This window comes from Otolemur garnettii, unplaced genomic scaffold (genome assembly GCF_000181295.1).
Source record: "Otolemur garnettii isolate 467f Iridium unplaced genomic scaffold, OtoGar3 scaffold00217, whole genome shotgun sequence".
In the NCBI taxonomy this organism is placed as follows: Eukaryota; Metazoa; Chordata; class Mammalia; order Primates; family Galagidae; genus Otolemur; species Otolemur garnettii.
In genome coordinates this window covers 2,090,948-2,106,850 of record NW_003852612.1, presented here as the reverse complement: position 1 = coordinate 2,106,850, position 15,903 = coordinate 2,090,948, and the positions used below count along the sequence as shown (strand labels likewise).

Genomic DNA, 15,903 nt, shown 5'->3' with positions numbered 1-15,903 from the left:
ATAATGGTGCTTTCAGGGGCCCCACAGTGTGGGGACAGGGACTGAACCCCTTTGGGTGTCCCTGCAGGTCTGTTACCGCCGGCGTGGTCACAATGAGATGGACGAGCCCATGTTCACGCAGCCACTCATGTATAAGCAGATACACAGACAGGTGCCTGTGCTGAAGAAGTACGCAGACAAGCTCATCGCCGAGGGCACAGTCACCTTGCAGGAGTTTGAGGTGGGCAGGCAGGCTGCATGAGCACCTGGGACAAGCTTTGGGTCGGGACCCTGGGGTAGTTGCAGATGTTACCCATGTGCCCAGTGCTGAGTATTCAGGATTTAAAGATGTGGCTAATGTAGTCTTTGTCCCCGAGAGCCCCCAATTTACCAAAGGGAGCAAAACACTAAGGATATGGGTGAAACATAGTGAGCACTGCGATGTGGAGAGCCCAGCCCTAGGCGGGAGTCCAGGAAGGCTTCCTGTAGGAGGTGGCCCTGAGCTGGGATCATCCCCACAATTATCTGAGACGTCCTCCTGCCTTTGGGGAGCTCTGAGCAAAGACTGCGAGTCTTTCCTGGGTCTCCCCCATGCCCTTTGCTGAGTACACAGCAGACCTACCTGGCCTTGGGGTACCCGTCCAGATCCCCCTAAACTCTGAGAGTTTGGCCTCTAGCTGTAGATAGCCTCAAGCCAGCAGACAAGCTTCTGTTCAGACCTTTATCCTGACTCTAGGAAGAAATTGCCAAGTATGACCGGATCTGTGAGGAGGCTTACGGCAGGTCCAAGGATAAAAAGATCCTGCACATAAAGCACTGGCTGGACTCCCCCTGGCCTGGTGAGTGAACTGCGTGTGGCTCAGGATGGTGTTCGTGGGCCACAGGGCGTCTGGCACTGGGCACAGGCCTGGAATGGTCCTGGTGAGAGCTGACACTGCCTGGCACAGAGGCTGAGGGCTCTGTATCTGTGACTCCCAGGCTGTGGGGGCCAAGTTCTGCAGGTAGAGGATGATAACACCCTCACAGCACATGTGGCCAGCTGCCTCCTGGAAAGGGGGGCTGAGTCAGGTGGGGGAGAAAGCCCCAGTGCCAGATACTCAGGGAGGCAGTGCTCCGAGAGTCTCTGTGACTCTGGGGCCAGTGGCAGGTGTAGAAGCCACAGATTTGGCTGTGCAGCTGCTGTGGGTCCCAGGGTGAGTCTGGGTGCCAGTGGGGCTGTGAAGCCAGGACCCCTTGGGCCCTGGAGGTGGGCTGACTGGAGGATCAGAGCCTATCATTGCACAGACATGGATGCAGCCTCTCTCCATCTCAGGCTTCTTCAACGTGGATGGGGAGCCCAAGAGCATGACGTGCCCAGCCACAGGCATCCCCGAGGACATGCTGACCCACATTGGCAATATGGCCAGCTCTGTGCCCCTGGAGGACTTTAGGATCCACACTGGTGAGGCTGCTGTACTAGCTGTAGGCTCCAGCACCTGCCACGGTCCTGGTGCTGACACTACCTGGCAGGGAGGGTGGTTAGGATGGCAAGGGAAACGGATAGCGCGTCCCTGCTTGACCCCATGGCAGGTCAGTGGCGCTCTTGGAGCCTCGTTTATGCCTCTGTGATGTGTCTGTGAGAACTCTTCTCAGGGTGTACCCAGGGACTTGGGCAGGCACAGATGCCACACTCCTAGCTGGGTGCCAGTGACTGGTCTTAGGTCAGCACCTTGGATTGTCCAAATGCCTTTGCTAGGGGGATCGCTTGGTCAGGCATAGAGTGGAGAAGGCGAGAGCTTCCTGTGGAGGGTGGGTGAGCCTGGAACATGGGCAGGACTCTGCAGGTAGGGAAGACACAGGCTTGCGGGTACCTGGGTGAATAACAGGGCAGCCCCACCACTCTGGGGCTCCTGGGCTGTGGGTGGTCATTGACGGCTCCCCACCTTAGGCTGTGGCCACTGTGGCCTTTGCTTGGGAAGTCTGGAGGGCTCCGTGTCTGTACTGGGGTATCTGCACACCCTCTGGTCAGCACGTAGGAATTCTAAGGGGGTTCACAATGTGCATGGAAGCCCAGGTACCATAGGGCACCTGCTGGTGGCGTCTGGGCTGAGCGCTTGCTCTGTATGTGAGTTACAGCTGGTTCTGTGTGCATGTGTGGGGCTGGCAAGAGCTCAGCATAACAGCATAGGCCAGAGGACCTGGGTTCAAATCCAAGCACCGTGACAGCTAGGTGATCTTGAATAAATGACTTCCCTCTTCTGAGCCTCAGTCTTCTCTTTTGGAGAACAGAGACAGTTTGTCTCTCCTTAGCGTGACTTTGAGGATGCCTGACTCAGTGAGGGGCGGTGTCTGGCTCACAGTACCTGCTTTTCCCTGCAGGGAGACTGTACTGGCCAGAGGGCCCTCCTGAAGTCAGCCAGGACCCTGCTGTGTCGGGTGTGCACTGAGCACATATGTAGCTGCCGCAGGTGCCATGACTGTCTCAGGTGGGTTGTCAGGCCTCTGTAGCCCTCAGGCCAGCCCTTCTCTCCCGTAGGCCTCTCTCGAATCCTGCGAGGCCGTGCAGACATGACCAAGAAGCGGACAGTGGACTGGGCATTGGCAGAGTACATGGCCTTTGGCTCCCTGCTTAAGGAGGGCATCCATGTGCGGCTCAGTGGGCAGGATGTGGAGAGGGGCACGTTCAGGTGAGGACAGTACTGGTCTTGTCCTTACTGAGCCTGTGCAGGGGCTCAGAGACAGCCTGGGGGATCTGGAGTGGGAGCTGGCCCTTCCTCTTCTTCCTGTACCTGGAGGACCCCAGAAAGGGTCCTTGTCTGGCTGGGGTCTCTCCCCAGCCTCCGCCCCCAGGCTGAGTCATCATAGGGCTGACTTGCCACCTCTGACCCTCTCAGGGGCAAGTATGCAGAGCTGGCAGCTGGGTCCAAAATGTTGACTAATAACAAGCTGTGGTCATCTGTGGTCTTTTTTTGTGTGTATGTGAACTGCCATCAAGGCAACCTTTCCTGTTCTGTTTGTTTGCAGCTGAGTTCTTGAGTCCAGATGACAGTTATTTACTCTTGTCCATTGTCCTGTCACATTTCCTTTGATCTGGGCCCTAAGTGTTTTGAATCCTGACTTGGTCAGCTCCATGGATGTTACCAAGCCCTTGTGGTGTGGCTTCCAGGACGTGACAAGCTGGCTTTCTCATGTCCGGGTAGCTCATCCCTGGTGACCTTGTTCCAGCCAGGGGCCCAGGTGGGCGTTCTGATGTACCCTGAGTTGCTTGTTATCCCTGTCAGGCTTGAGCTTCAGCCAGGTGGCCTCCTTACTGTGCCAGCCTCAGGTACTGCATAGCAGCTCCTGCCTCTTCTCACCTGGGACAGGGAAGGTGAGATGGTAAAAGGACCAGCCCCAGGGACAGTGCCCCAGGGCTGTGGCCTCTTAAGGTCTCAGGCTCCACCCAACACCTAGGAGGTCTCATCAGGTCTTCTCTGTGGGTGAGAAGCTGAGACTCAGTGAGATGGCACTTATACCCCAGTGCCTGGGGTGGGGGCAGCCTGGAGGCAGGACCAGCTTGCTCTGGTGTTCCATGGCCTTCTTGGGTACCCCCTGGGGGACCCCACAGGTTTCCTGGGACGGTGATGAAGGCTTGCTCGCTTCTTGCTGCCCAGCTTCCTGGCTTTGGGTGAGCAGGTACCAGCCCACCTGCCTGGTCTCTCTCTGCAGTCACCGGCACCATGTTCTTCATGACCAGGAGGTTGACCGGAGGACGTGCGTCCCTATGAATCATCTCTGGCCTGACCAGGCCCCCTACACCGTGTGCAATAGCTCCCTCTCAGAGTATGGAGTCCTGGGTGGGTCAGAGCTCTGCCTGCAGGTCAGGTGGGCCCTGGGAGGGACTGGAGGGGCTCAGAGACCCCTGGAGGTTCAGTTCCAGGGATAGTTATCCTCACCGAAGGTCACGTGGATTATGAGATTCTGTCCCATCAGAGCCTTTCAGGATATGAGTTGGGTGGGGACCCTGCCTGCCAAGCCCCTTCTCTTGACACCAGCCACAGTGGGCCTAGACAGGGAACCCAGCAGAGTCCACCATAGGCCGCAGCCACTGACTAGCCCTGATCTTGGCCTGGTCCTCTCCACATTTCTGAGCCCCATCTCGCCTCCTCTGCCCTGCATCCCAAGGGCCTTGTGCTGTGGTCCCATCCCCAGGCTCCAGGCTATCCTGTGTCCCCTGTACACACTTTCCCTTGGCTCATTAGCTGGCTCCTTCGTTTCTTCCCAGCGGCCAGCCCACCCCTCTGGGAGATGCATCTTGGCTGTTCCTGCCCAGTCTCTGTAGCAGTTCTGCCTGTGTTCAGGGGGCGGGGCTTCTCTTTGTGGGTGGTCCATGCTACCTCCCCAGGGTATCTTTGGATACCTTACTTTAGATAAGCAGGAACCTGGTCATGTGTGATGTCAGGGCTGAGGGTGGCATCTCTGGTATGTCATCAGTTCGCAGGAAGGTACATGCTACTCTTTGAGTCCCAGGGAATCCCTGGGCTCTGCTGGGCATGGGCAGGGAGGGGGTGCTGCAATGGGGCTGGGTTTGACAGGAGCCACTACCTCTTAGTGACAGTATAGGTTTGACAGGAGCCACTACCTCTTAGTGACAGTATAGCAAGCTCTATTTTGGTGTCTCCTGTTTAGGCTTTGAGCTGGGCTATGCCATGGCCAGCCCCAATGCCCTGGTCCTCTGGGAGGCACAGTTTGGCGACTTCCACAACACAGCCCAGTGCATCATCGACCAGTTCATCAGCACTGGCCAGGCCAAGTGGGTGCGGCACAACGGCATCGTGCTCCTGCTGCCCCATGGCATGGAGGGCATGGTGAGGGCTGTGCTGTGGCTGGTGGCTTGGTGGGCTCAGCAGGCTTGGGATCCCTGGGATGGACACTTGGCCCTTTGGGTGATACGTGCTTCCCAGGGAGGGGCCCATATGCCTGCATGCTGCAGCTGAGATGGTCATGACACTAGCAGTAGAATTATCTCCAGTGTACAAGAGCTTATTGTGCTCTTGGCACTGCTTACCCCTTCTCTGTGTATTAACTTTTCTAGGCCATACAGCAACTTAAGTAGGTCCTGTTCCCAGTTTCCAGATGAGGAAACTGAGGCACAGAGGTGGGATAGCTTGCCTAAGGTCCCACAGCCAGTAGCTGGGATTTGAACCTATGCAGTGCAATGCTGCTGGTGCACAGCATATGCTCAGTCATGGCAGCCACTGTTCTAGAATGTTCCAGAGGAAGAGGTCTTAGCTTGGGCCTTCTGCTTTTTCCTCCCACTCTTCACATTCACACACCTTGCACTGGCCCTGGCAGACCTCACTGTGAGGATGCCTCTCCTACTCTTATCTATCCCGTGGCCCCACCAGGGCTGGCTCTTTCCTGTGGTTGTTCAGACTCCAGAGTGAGGGCACCTCCCCGAGAAGCCCTCTAGACTCTGCCCTGAGGTTGGGGCCCCTGTGTCTGTCCTGTGGGGAGCCAACCCTGGCTGTCTTTCAGGGCCCGGAGCACTCCTCGGCAAGGCCTGAGAGATTCCTGCAGATGAGCAATGATGACTCGGACGCCTACCCTGTGAGTGTCCAGCACTGCGCCCCGACAGCAGCACGCCCTGCTGTGCCCACAGGGCCAGGGCTCCTGGGTGTGCAGCAGACCCTGCCCCCCAGCCACACCCACCCATCCCCACAGGCGTTCACTGAGGACTTCGAGGTGAGGCAGCTATATGACTGCAACTGGATCGTGGTCAACTGCTCCACGCCGGCCAACTACTTCCACGTGCTGCGCCGGCAGATCCTGCTACCCTTCCGCAAGCCTGTGAGTCTCTGTCCCTGTGCAGGGTGCATGTGCGACCCTGGCCAGGTGGGGGTGGCTGGTGGCTGCATGTGTGTTTCTCTTCCAGCTGATCATCTTCACGCCCAAATCTCTGCTGCGGCACCCAGAGGCCAAGTCCAGCTTTGACCAAATGGTACCTGGTATGTGCCAGGCCTGGGTGTGTTGGGCAGCCTACAGTGGGGTGGCAGCTGATGTGCGGCCTGGTGGCCTGTGACGTGGGTTCTCCTCCTGGGGCTCTTCCATCCTCCCTGCTGTCTATAGTTCTGCCAGCCCCACAGCAGCTCCTGGCACAATCCCTGCCAGTCACAGGGTTGGGAGGTGGGTGTGGTGGCTGGCTGATGCAGGCCAGTTCAGGTCACTTGGGCTGAGCTCCAAGGCCAGAGGAGTGCACTGAGACCCCCTGAGACCCTGGCAGGGCTGGCTAAGGCCTGGCAGAGGTCTGCCGAGTTTGCAAGACACCGAGTGTCATTCATTCATTTGTTGATTTCTTTTTAAATTTATGAGCCAAACAGACATTAGTGACCGTGGGGATCTGGTGTCCCCTCAAGGAGCCTTCAGCCTCATTTGCCTAGAGTCAGGAGTCAGAGAAAACATTTGGAGGTGTTGAAATTGATACATGACTGGGAGACAGTCAGAGAGCAGCAGGTGTGAGCCTGGCAGAGCAAAGCTGTCTTGGAAAGTGGTCCTAAACCATAGGAGGTCCAAGGGCTAACCAGGAAGGGCCTCGGCGTGGATAGGCTTTGGTTTTGTGTCAGTGCGTCTTTGGCTAGACTGTCTGGTATGGGTAGGCAGCTGAAGTGGGCAATTCAGAGCTCTGGCCTTGGTACTAGACTGCCTGGGCTGACCTCTTGGTTTCCCACCTGGGCCCTGGCAGTGTTTGCCCTCTCTGCCTCAGTGCGGGGACATGGGGATGCAGGGGTATGGGGACTCTACAGTGACCTCCTGAGAGAATTTGCAGCATACCTGACCTGGCTCCTGGCATGTGGTATGAGCTCAGGAAGGAAAAGTGGGCAGGCTTAGATGTGGATACTCGGCTGTAGGGCTGAGGGAAGAGGAACATGCAGCGGCCTCCTGGGACAGCTGCTTGGCCATGGGGGTCAGAGTGCCACACAGCTGAAGAGGAGCAGGTTTGGAGCAAAGGATGACACCATCACATGGGTCTATCACGTCACCTTCTCTGTTTCCTTCAGAGGCCATCCCCCTGGTACCCTACCCATTCCCCTTAAATGGCAGTGTTCCCAGGGCTCTGACCCTGGGTACTTCCCTGTCTCCACCCTTTTCCCTGTGACAGCTGCTCCTGCTTCGCCTTTTGGTTCAAGAGATACCCACTGCAGCCATAGTTTTAAACCTGTGGTTAGTCTTAGTGGCCAGGGAGAGCTTGGCAGTGCTAGCCTGTTTCTCAAGCTGGCGAGCCCTTCTGGGTATTGATGCCCCATCCGTCCCCTAGGCACCAGCTTCCAGCGGGTGATTCCCGAAGATGGGGCTGCAGCACAGGCTCCCAAGCAGGTGCGGCGGCTCATCTTCTGCACAGGGAAGGTGTACTACGACCTGGTGAGGGAGCGGAGCAGCCAGGGCCTGGAGGAGCAAGTGGCCATCACACGCCTGGAGCAGGTGTGCCTGAGCCCCTCACACGGTCGGGGTGGTAGACAAGGTCACATTGCCAGCCGTGGACCTGGGCAAGCTGGTAAGGGGTGGGCAGGCCCTGTGGCTGCCCTTTTCTGGCTACAGTTCCCTCATTCCTTTCCTCCCCAGATCTCTCCATTCCCTTTTGACCTGATCAAGCAAGAGGCAGAGAAGTACCCAGGCGCAGAGCTGGCGTGGTGTCAGGAGGAGCATAAGAACATGGGCTACTATGACTACATCAGCCCGCGCTTCATGACCATCCTGAGTCGTGCCCGGCCCATCTGGTACCAGCCTGGGCTGAGCCAGCCCAGGGCTCTGAGACCCAGAGACCCCGTCCTGGCTCTGCCTGCCCCATGGGCTCTGCCACCCAGAACTATCCACTGAGCTACATTTGAAAACCAAGGAGTTACACCACGCAGTCCCTGCCAACTGTGTATGCTCTGTCCATAGTGGGACGATTTCCTCAAGAGGGTCAGAGCATGGTTGTTAACTACTTTTGTGGAGCGCAGCCAGAACTGAATTAGAGAACATGCTCCCAGCCCAGACCCCCTGCCTTTGATCTTAGGCTGGTTACGTAGCCCCTTGGGGCTGGAATCTTTCATCTCTACAACAGGATAATGCTGAGATTAGGCCCAATATGTGTCCTACCCCTGTGAGGCCCTTGGCACATAGTGGGTGCCAGGGCCTCCCTCAGATGTGTGTCCCTGGGGTCAGTGTAGACCTGGCCTAGCCCTCCTCTTAGCCTGTCTCTTCTCCTCCAGGTATGTCGGCCGTGACCCAGCAGCTGCACCAGCCACAGGAAACCGGAACACTCACCTGGTGTCGCTGAAGAAATTTCTGGATACTGCCTTCAATCTCCAGGCCTTTGAGGGCAAGACGTTTTAGAGCCAGGCAAGGCCAAAGAGCAGGTCCTGCTGGCTTCAGTGTTAAGCCAACTTTGGCCTTCATGTTTATTTCAGAACCTATTAGGACTAAAAAAGCTGGAGGAGTTTGATCAAGAGGGGTGTAGTTCTGAAGTGTTCTCAGCTACTCGGATCTTTCTGGAATTTGTGTGATGTCTCCATCTGCATTGGTGTCTCAAGACAGACACCCGGAACCCTGCGTCTCTGGACATTCCCACCCTGGCAGGCCTGGCTGCCACACAGCCTGTCCATGTTTCTCTGTAGATTCAAAGGGATGTTGTCTTTTGTGCTCTTAGAAATAGATATTTCAGCAATAACTAGATGAAGCAAAACCATGCTGGATGATTTATATGTGCTCTGTTTTATGGGGCGTGCCGTATGAGATATGTCAGCTTCTGGGTGAAATACAGCTAACAGTTCATGTGTGCCAAAGTAGAAAACCAAATAACAGAAATAAAAAAAATACTTAAAAGAGATTTGCTGTTTTTATTTCATACTGTAAAGTCAGGAGAGAGGTAGTTGATTGGAGAGGCTAGGAAATGGGGAGAAAATAAAAAAAGAAATCATGGCGAGGCTAAAAGAACCCACCCCCATAGAATAGGTTTTCCTCTGGGCATCAGGTAGTGTTTGCAAATCTGTTGGCTTCTCTATTCTTTCTCCTTTTGTTGGTTTTGCTCCCCTAGGAAGATGCTGGTAAAGCTATAGTGGAGGAGGGATGTTTTGCTTTTGATGGATCATTTGTTTATTTATGCCCTTCTTGGAGTGCTGCTTCTATGCTAGATGTTGAGCTAAGGGTGAAAGACATTGTCTGCTTGCCGGGAGTCCAGTTGGGGTGATGTGTAAATGGTTTAGTTCACTGAGTTATGAATTATGTTAGAAGTAAATGCAGAGAGCTATAGGAGTCAGGGAAGGCTCCCTGGAGGAGGTGGTGTTTGAAGGAAAATGAAAACTGGGAGATATGAGCTTCAGGGGAGCAGATGCAGAAATACTGAGCATGGGGTTGGCTTGGGAGCAACCTAAAGGTATAGTCAGCTTGCAGTTGAACAGGGGAGGGTTACGTTTCATCAGCCTCAAAAATCACTTGTTGGGGTACACATTGAATCTTATTGCAGGAGCATTATAAATGGCATTAAAGTAAAAATCATTACATACCCCATTTATAGTGAGTCTGCTCTGTCCTGGGCCTTTTGCTAGACGTTTGCATATATAATCAAATGCAGTTTAACCTTTGCCATAGCATCTCATATTGGGAATGTGCCCAATTTACAGATGAGGAAATTGAGGTTCATATAAAGTTATTTGTCTTATGTCACTTACCGAGGAAGTGGTGGCTTCTGTCCATAAGACCACATTATTTCTCCCGGGAAATACTCCTCCTGTATCATGCGTTTCTGGCCTCGTGGTGATCCAGTGCAGTCTCCCTGTTGGTATGGGAAGGCTGTGACAGAGGCTGGTGAGTGACCTGGAGGAAGAGGAACAGCCACCAGATGATTGAACTGAGGAAATCCAACCACCTGGGAAAAAACCCTTCAAACCCCATAAACATAAGAACTAACGCTGGGAAATAAAATGAGCTCATGGAACAAACAAGTCCCTAAATGAACTATAATAACTTCAGAGGGCAAGGAAGGTATTGATGCTATGAAATAATGCCAAATTATTTAAAAAAACAGATATTTCAAATATGAAATGTTACCAAAATAATAGATGGACTGAAATGCAAAATTATAAGTTTGGAGATAAGACCAAGGAATTTTCCCAAGAAAGTAGAACAATGCACAAAGATACATTTTTAAAAATTCTTGTGGTGATGGAACGTCAGTCTTTTGATGGTATCAGTGTCAACATCACGCTGGTTGTGATTACACATGATGAGAACTTGCGACATTGGAGGAAAGTGGGTAAAGACTACATGTGATAGAGTTCTTCTAACTGTATTTAAATCTACAATTAGATAAAATAAAAATATTTGGTTAGAAGAATGAATTGTTTGCTCTCTGTTACGGTGAGAGTTCCTTCTATAGTCTGGAAACAGGTCCTTTATCATACATATATTTTGCAATATTGTCAGCTTATGGCTTGTGTTTTAATTTTCTCTGAGGGCAAATAATACTTATTTTCACAAAGTCCAGTTAATCATTTTTAATGGTGTTAAAGTCCAGTTAATCACTTTTAATGGTGTTTCTCTGACTCTGGTCTGCTCGGGTTGCTATGACATCATACCATAAACTTGGTGTCTTGGAAACAACAAGCATTTATTTCTCACAGTTCTGCTGGCCGGGAAATCTAAGATCTGGGAAAGCCTACCCACTCATATGGCAGCTTCTGGTTGTGTCCTCGAAAGGGCGGAGGAGAAAACAAGCCTCTCCCCTTTTATAAGGGCCCTGTGCCTATTCACAAGGGCTCCACCCTCATGACCTAATAACCTCCCAAAGGCCCCACCTCTGAACACCATCGCCTTGAGAGTATTTCAACACACGACTTTTGGAGAATACAGACATTCTGACCATAGTGGTGTTCTAACTAAAATTTTTTTTAATGTGATGTCTCCTTATTTTCTTCTAGCTTTATCTTGTAAGTGTAGGTCTGTAAACATACATTTTGTGTTATAATTTTGTATGAGATGTGAGGTGATGATCCAGATTTAGTATGTCCTATATAATATTCAATTGATCTTGCACCATTTGTTAAAAAGACTATCCTTTATTCATTGAATTAACTTATGGCACCTTTGTGTATGTGTATATATATATCATCAATTATATAGCATTGGATATGATAATATATGCTCAAGCCCTATACATTGAAAGCATAAAATATCAGTGTAGTAAATATCAGTAAAGTATAAAAGAAGATCTAATAAGGTAGAGTTATACCATGTTCACAAATTAGAAGCCTTAATGCTGTTAAGAATTAGTTCTTTCCAAATCGATCTGTAATTCCACCCAAATTACAACAAACCATAGAAACTGACACGTTGATCCTAAAATTTATGTGCAAATACTTAGCATATAAGTTAGTAAAAATAACTTTAGAAAGGAAGAACACAGAAGATTGGCATTACCTAATTTCAAGATTTATTATAAAACAGTAATAAAAACCTGTAGAGATTTTGACTGGTATTGCCTTAAATGTGCATATCACGTTCAGGAGGAATGATAGCCTTCAGTTCATGAATGGGTCCTGTATTGCCATTTGTCTATATCTTTTGAAATTCCACTCAGCAATGTTTTGTAGTTGTCAGTGTACAGAAATAATACATCTTTAGTTAAGCTTATCAGTAAATATTTCAATGTTTCAAGTCACCATAAGCATTATTTTTAAAATTTCAAATTGTTCATTGCTAATATCTAAAAATGCAATTGATTTTTATATATTGGAACTGTGCTTACTGGTTCTAATAGTTTTTAAAAAATAGGTTCCTTTGGATTTCCTGCAAAAATCATTACCATCTGCAAATAGAATTTTGTATCTTCCTTAATCTTTATGCATTTTGTTTGCCTTATTGCTCTGGCTGGGACCTCATGTAATATGTTGAATAGAAATTTGTAAGTAGTCTTTTTTTTTTTTTTAAAGAGACAGAGTCTCACTTTGTCACCCTCAGTAGAGTGCTGTGGCATCACAGCTCACAGCAACTTCCAGCTCTTGGGCTTATGTGATTCTCTGGCCTCAGCCTCTGGAGTAGCTGGGACTACAGGTGCCCACCACAACACCTGGCTATTTTTTGTTGCATTTTGGCCCGGGGCTGGGTTTGAACCCGCCACCCTCGATGTATGGGGCTGGCGCCCTACTCACTGAGCCACAGGTGCTGCCCCAGTAGTCTTTTTTTCTTATAATGTCTTTGTCAGGATTGGAGGTGTTCCATTACATCCTATTTTCTGAAAGAGATTATGTAGACATGTTATTAATTCTTCTTTAAACATTTAGTAGAATTAACCAGTGAAGCTACCTGGTCCTCGATTTTTTTTTTCTGGTCCTTGATTTTTAAAAAATACATTTAGAGCTGTTTTTGTAATCTATTTTCTCTTGAGTTAGTTTTTGTAGTTTTTGTCTGTTATGAGCTGAATTGTGTCTCCTGAAATTCAAATGTTGTAGTCCTTGCTTCTTGTACCTCAGGTGTGGCTTATGTTTGGAAATAGGGCCTTTAAAAGGGTGGTTATATGAAAATGAGGTAATTATGGTGGGCCTTAATCCAAAATGACTGGCATCCCTAGATGAAGAGGAAACTGGGACACACTCAGGAGAAAGACCAGGTAAAGACACAAAGAGAAGACATCCATATGCAGCCCAAGGAGAGAGGCCTTGAAGAAAGCAACCTGCTAACACCTTGATCTCAGACTTCTAGCCTTTAGAATTGTGAAAAATTGTGAGCAATTCAGTGGTACATCATTATGGCTAGAAAACTAATACCAGATCTTTTAAGGAATTTTTCCATTTCAGTAAGTTGTTGAATTTATTAAGATAAAATTGTTCCTAGTATTGCCTTGTTATTCTTTTAAGGTCTGTAGGTACTAAGGTAATGGGTCCTCTCTCAATCTTGCTTTTGGTAATTGGTGTCTTCTCTCTCTCTCTCTCTCTTTTTTTTTTTTTTTTGACAGGTCTGACTCAAATAAAACTCACTTTGAGTTTTATTAATTTTCTCTATTTTTTCATTTTTGATGTCATTGACGTATGTTCTTATCTTTATTACTTTTCTTCTGCTTGTTTTAGAATTCATTTACTTTGCTCACTTTGCTTTCTTCTTTTTTTTTGAGACAGAGCCTCAACCTGTCACCCTGGGTAGAGTGCTGTGGCATCACAGCTCACAGCAACCTCCAACTCCTGGGCTCAAGTGAGTCTCCTGCCTCAGCCTCCCAAGTAGCTGGGACCACAGGTGCCTGCTACAACGCCTGGCTATTTTTTTGGTTGCAGCTGTCATTGTTGTTTGGTGGGCCCGGGCTGGATTCGAACCTGCCACCTTGGGTGTACGTGGCTGGTGCCTTAGCCACTTGAGCCACAGGCGCTGAGCCACTTTGCTTTCTTTTTATAATAATCATATCCCATTAGTTTCTCTCTACTTTTGGTTGATTTCCAGTGTCTCAAACATTGTTCTTTTAATATTTTGTCCAAAGTTTATAAATGGTATCAGCAGGAGATTAATCCTCTCATTACAGGAAGCTGTTCCCTAAAACTACCATCTTTGAAGGATGACTTGGAAATACTTATTAAAAATTTAAATATCTCCATTTCTTGGTTTCTATCCTAGAGATATTGTTTTACATGTGCACATAGAAATGAGTACAACGATTTTTCATTTCAACATTGTTGAGAATAATGAATTAAATAAAAATCCTATAATAAATAAAAATCCTAAATGTCCTATAGCAAAGGTTGGCAAACTTTTTTGTAAATAACTAGATGATAAATAATTTAGGCTTTGTAGGACATATGATCTTAGTAGCAATATCTTAGTCTTTTCATTCTGTTACAACACAATACCATAAACTGGGTACCTTATAAACAACAGAAATTTCTTTATCACAGTTCTGGAGGGTTTGAAGTCCAAAATCAAGGAGTTGGCAGATTCAATGTTTCATGAAGGACCTGCTTCCTGGTTCATAGACATCTGTCTTCTCACTGTGTCCTTATGTGGCAACTGGGGCAAGAGAACTCTCTGGGGTCTCTTTTATAAGGTCACTAATCATTCATGAGGACTATACCCTCCTATTTATTATAGAATGTAGGATCTAAAACATCCCTTGGCCTGGCTTCTACTTCAGTTTTCCCGTCTTCTGCCTAACTGCTGGCCTGATTTTCTCATACTGGCATCTCTTGTCCAAATCTCCCAAGGTGCTGGGGGGTGGAGGTGAGCGTCCTGAGGAGCCAGGGGAAAGGGTGACCCAGCTGCAGGAATGACAATACTGTCCTTCCACTCCCTGTGAGTCTTTGTCACTGGACTCCATGTTTGACACTCAGTGGGAAAACCACACTAAAGGCGGGGAGGGACTAGATCCCCCAGCAAAAGCCCGCTGGAAGACCACACCTGCCACCCTTGAGGAATTTGCAGCTCCTTCTGAACAGTGGAAAGAAAGGGACTTTCTCTGAATAGAGACAAAGGTCTCTGCTTGGCTGAACCAGATCCACGACACTCCATTTCTCCTCCATCCCAACCTGCCAGCCTCAGCTGAGACCCTGGTTGGGATGGGGCAGTGAGCACTTGCTCTCTAGAGGGGCGATTAAGGGAAAGACTTGGGAATCAAATGGGTGTGTATTGGATCCTGCTATAACATTCATGGTGCTTTCTAGTTCTTAAAATAATTATGAAATATTTAAAATACACAGAAAGGTAAAGAGGATATGAGAAGAGACATTGGTACATCCATCAGCAACTCGTCTTGACCTAATCCTGACATACACACTTTACCTATTTTTAAAATAATAAAGCATAACAGAGTTGAAACTGTTACATTTTTTTCATATTGAATTTTAGGGGTTATTTATACATTCTGGAATCTGATCCTTGATACATGTGTTACAATTATCCTATTTCAAACTGTAGTTTATCTTATCAATGTCTTTATCCTATCTTTTGTTGAATAAGAGTTTTAAATTTTCTTATAATCCGATTTATCCTCTGCTGGTCTGAAAGTAATAAATGTTAATATTTATTCAGTGTGCATTCTTAGGGTATGATTTTATTAAAAATGTGTTATTTGGCATTTCTAAACCTTAACAAAGAAACTTTGCGAATTTTAACTACTCATTGAAAAATTGCCATTTTAGTCTTCTTAGCTAAAAATATTGTTAAACACAAAAATTGTATTATTTTATTATTGCTATGTTATTATTTTAATTACATCTAATGACATGTTCTTTTTCATCCCTGTGTTCAGCATTGTATTTTGAATCCCACAACTTCCCTCTCACTTTATTTTACTTTGGGCTGACATACAATCTTGTATTTATCACATTTTTAATTCTGTATTTTCTGATACTTTGACATTTGGTGGCCTTGTTGCTTCTGCAGAGACCCCCCCTCCCAGGGCTGGCCAATTCTTAGAGACAGTGGACAGCTCCCCTGAGTGCTTGCTTGTCCCATGCAAACCAAAGTCAGAGACTATACCCTCAGCCACCTGCCCTGATCACCCCAGGGTTGGGTGCCAGACTCCTAGGGACAACCCCGGTCCCTATAATGTTAAAAACCTTCTGAACTTATTCGGGTGAACGAATCCTGAGCCTGTTCCCCCTCTCGTGTCCTTTTCTTTCCATGGAAACCATAATAAAAAGGCTCCGGCCTCTACCCTACCTCCTTGCTCCCTCTGCCCCCTGACGGACCCTGGGCTTGCTCCTGTGGCCCTGCCTGGCAGTGTTTTGCCTCCTGTGTCTATATGAAGCCACAGGGATAACAAACTTCTGCCTTTAGACAGTCATTTCTGTGTCTGCAGGTCTTACCATACCCAAATAAATAAATCCCAGTTACCCTTAAAACAAGTCATTACTGGGCAGTGCCTGTGGATCAGTGGGTAGGGCGCTGGCCCCATATACTGAGGGTGGCGGGTTCAAACTCTGCCCCAGCCAGCCAAAACAGCAATGA

At 48.7% G+C, this 15,903-nt stretch overlaps 1 protein-coding gene across 5 annotated transcripts in view; it reads left to right on the top strand.

The window, feature by feature from the left end:
- OGDHL (oxoglutarate dehydrogenase like) overlaps nt 1-8,806 on the top strand; it is a 26,686-nt gene extending 17,880 nt beyond the window's left edge. For 3 of the 5 annotated variants that reach the window (XM_023508000.1, XM_023508001.1, XM_023508002.1), the window contains 12 exons: nt 68-220; nt 716-818; nt 1,292-1,420; nt 2,495-2,645; nt 3,667-3,794; nt 4,627-4,805; nt 5,476-5,547; nt 5,662-5,787; nt 5,873-5,945; nt 7,253-7,416; nt 7,558-7,712; nt 8,190-8,327. In XM_023508000.1, coding sequence (XP_023363768.1) covers nt 68-220; nt 716-818; nt 1,292-1,420; nt 2,495-2,645; nt 3,667-3,794; nt 4,627-4,805; nt 5,476-5,547; nt 5,662-5,787; nt 5,873-5,945; nt 7,253-7,416; nt 7,558-7,712; nt 8,190-8,313 — 1,557 coding nt within the window. In that variant the 3' untranslated portion in view covers nt 8,314-8,327. Of the gene's footprint in view, nt 1-67; nt 221-715; nt 819-1,291; nt 1,421-2,494; nt 2,646-3,666; nt 3,795-4,626; nt 4,806-5,475; nt 5,548-5,661; nt 5,788-5,872; nt 5,946-7,252; nt 7,417-7,557; nt 7,713-8,189 lie in introns of all 5 variants that reach the window. The other 2 variants (XM_012812659.2, XM_023508003.1) reach the window with 1 other exon arrangement.
- Nucleotides 8,807-15,903: the final 7,097 nt, after the last annotated feature.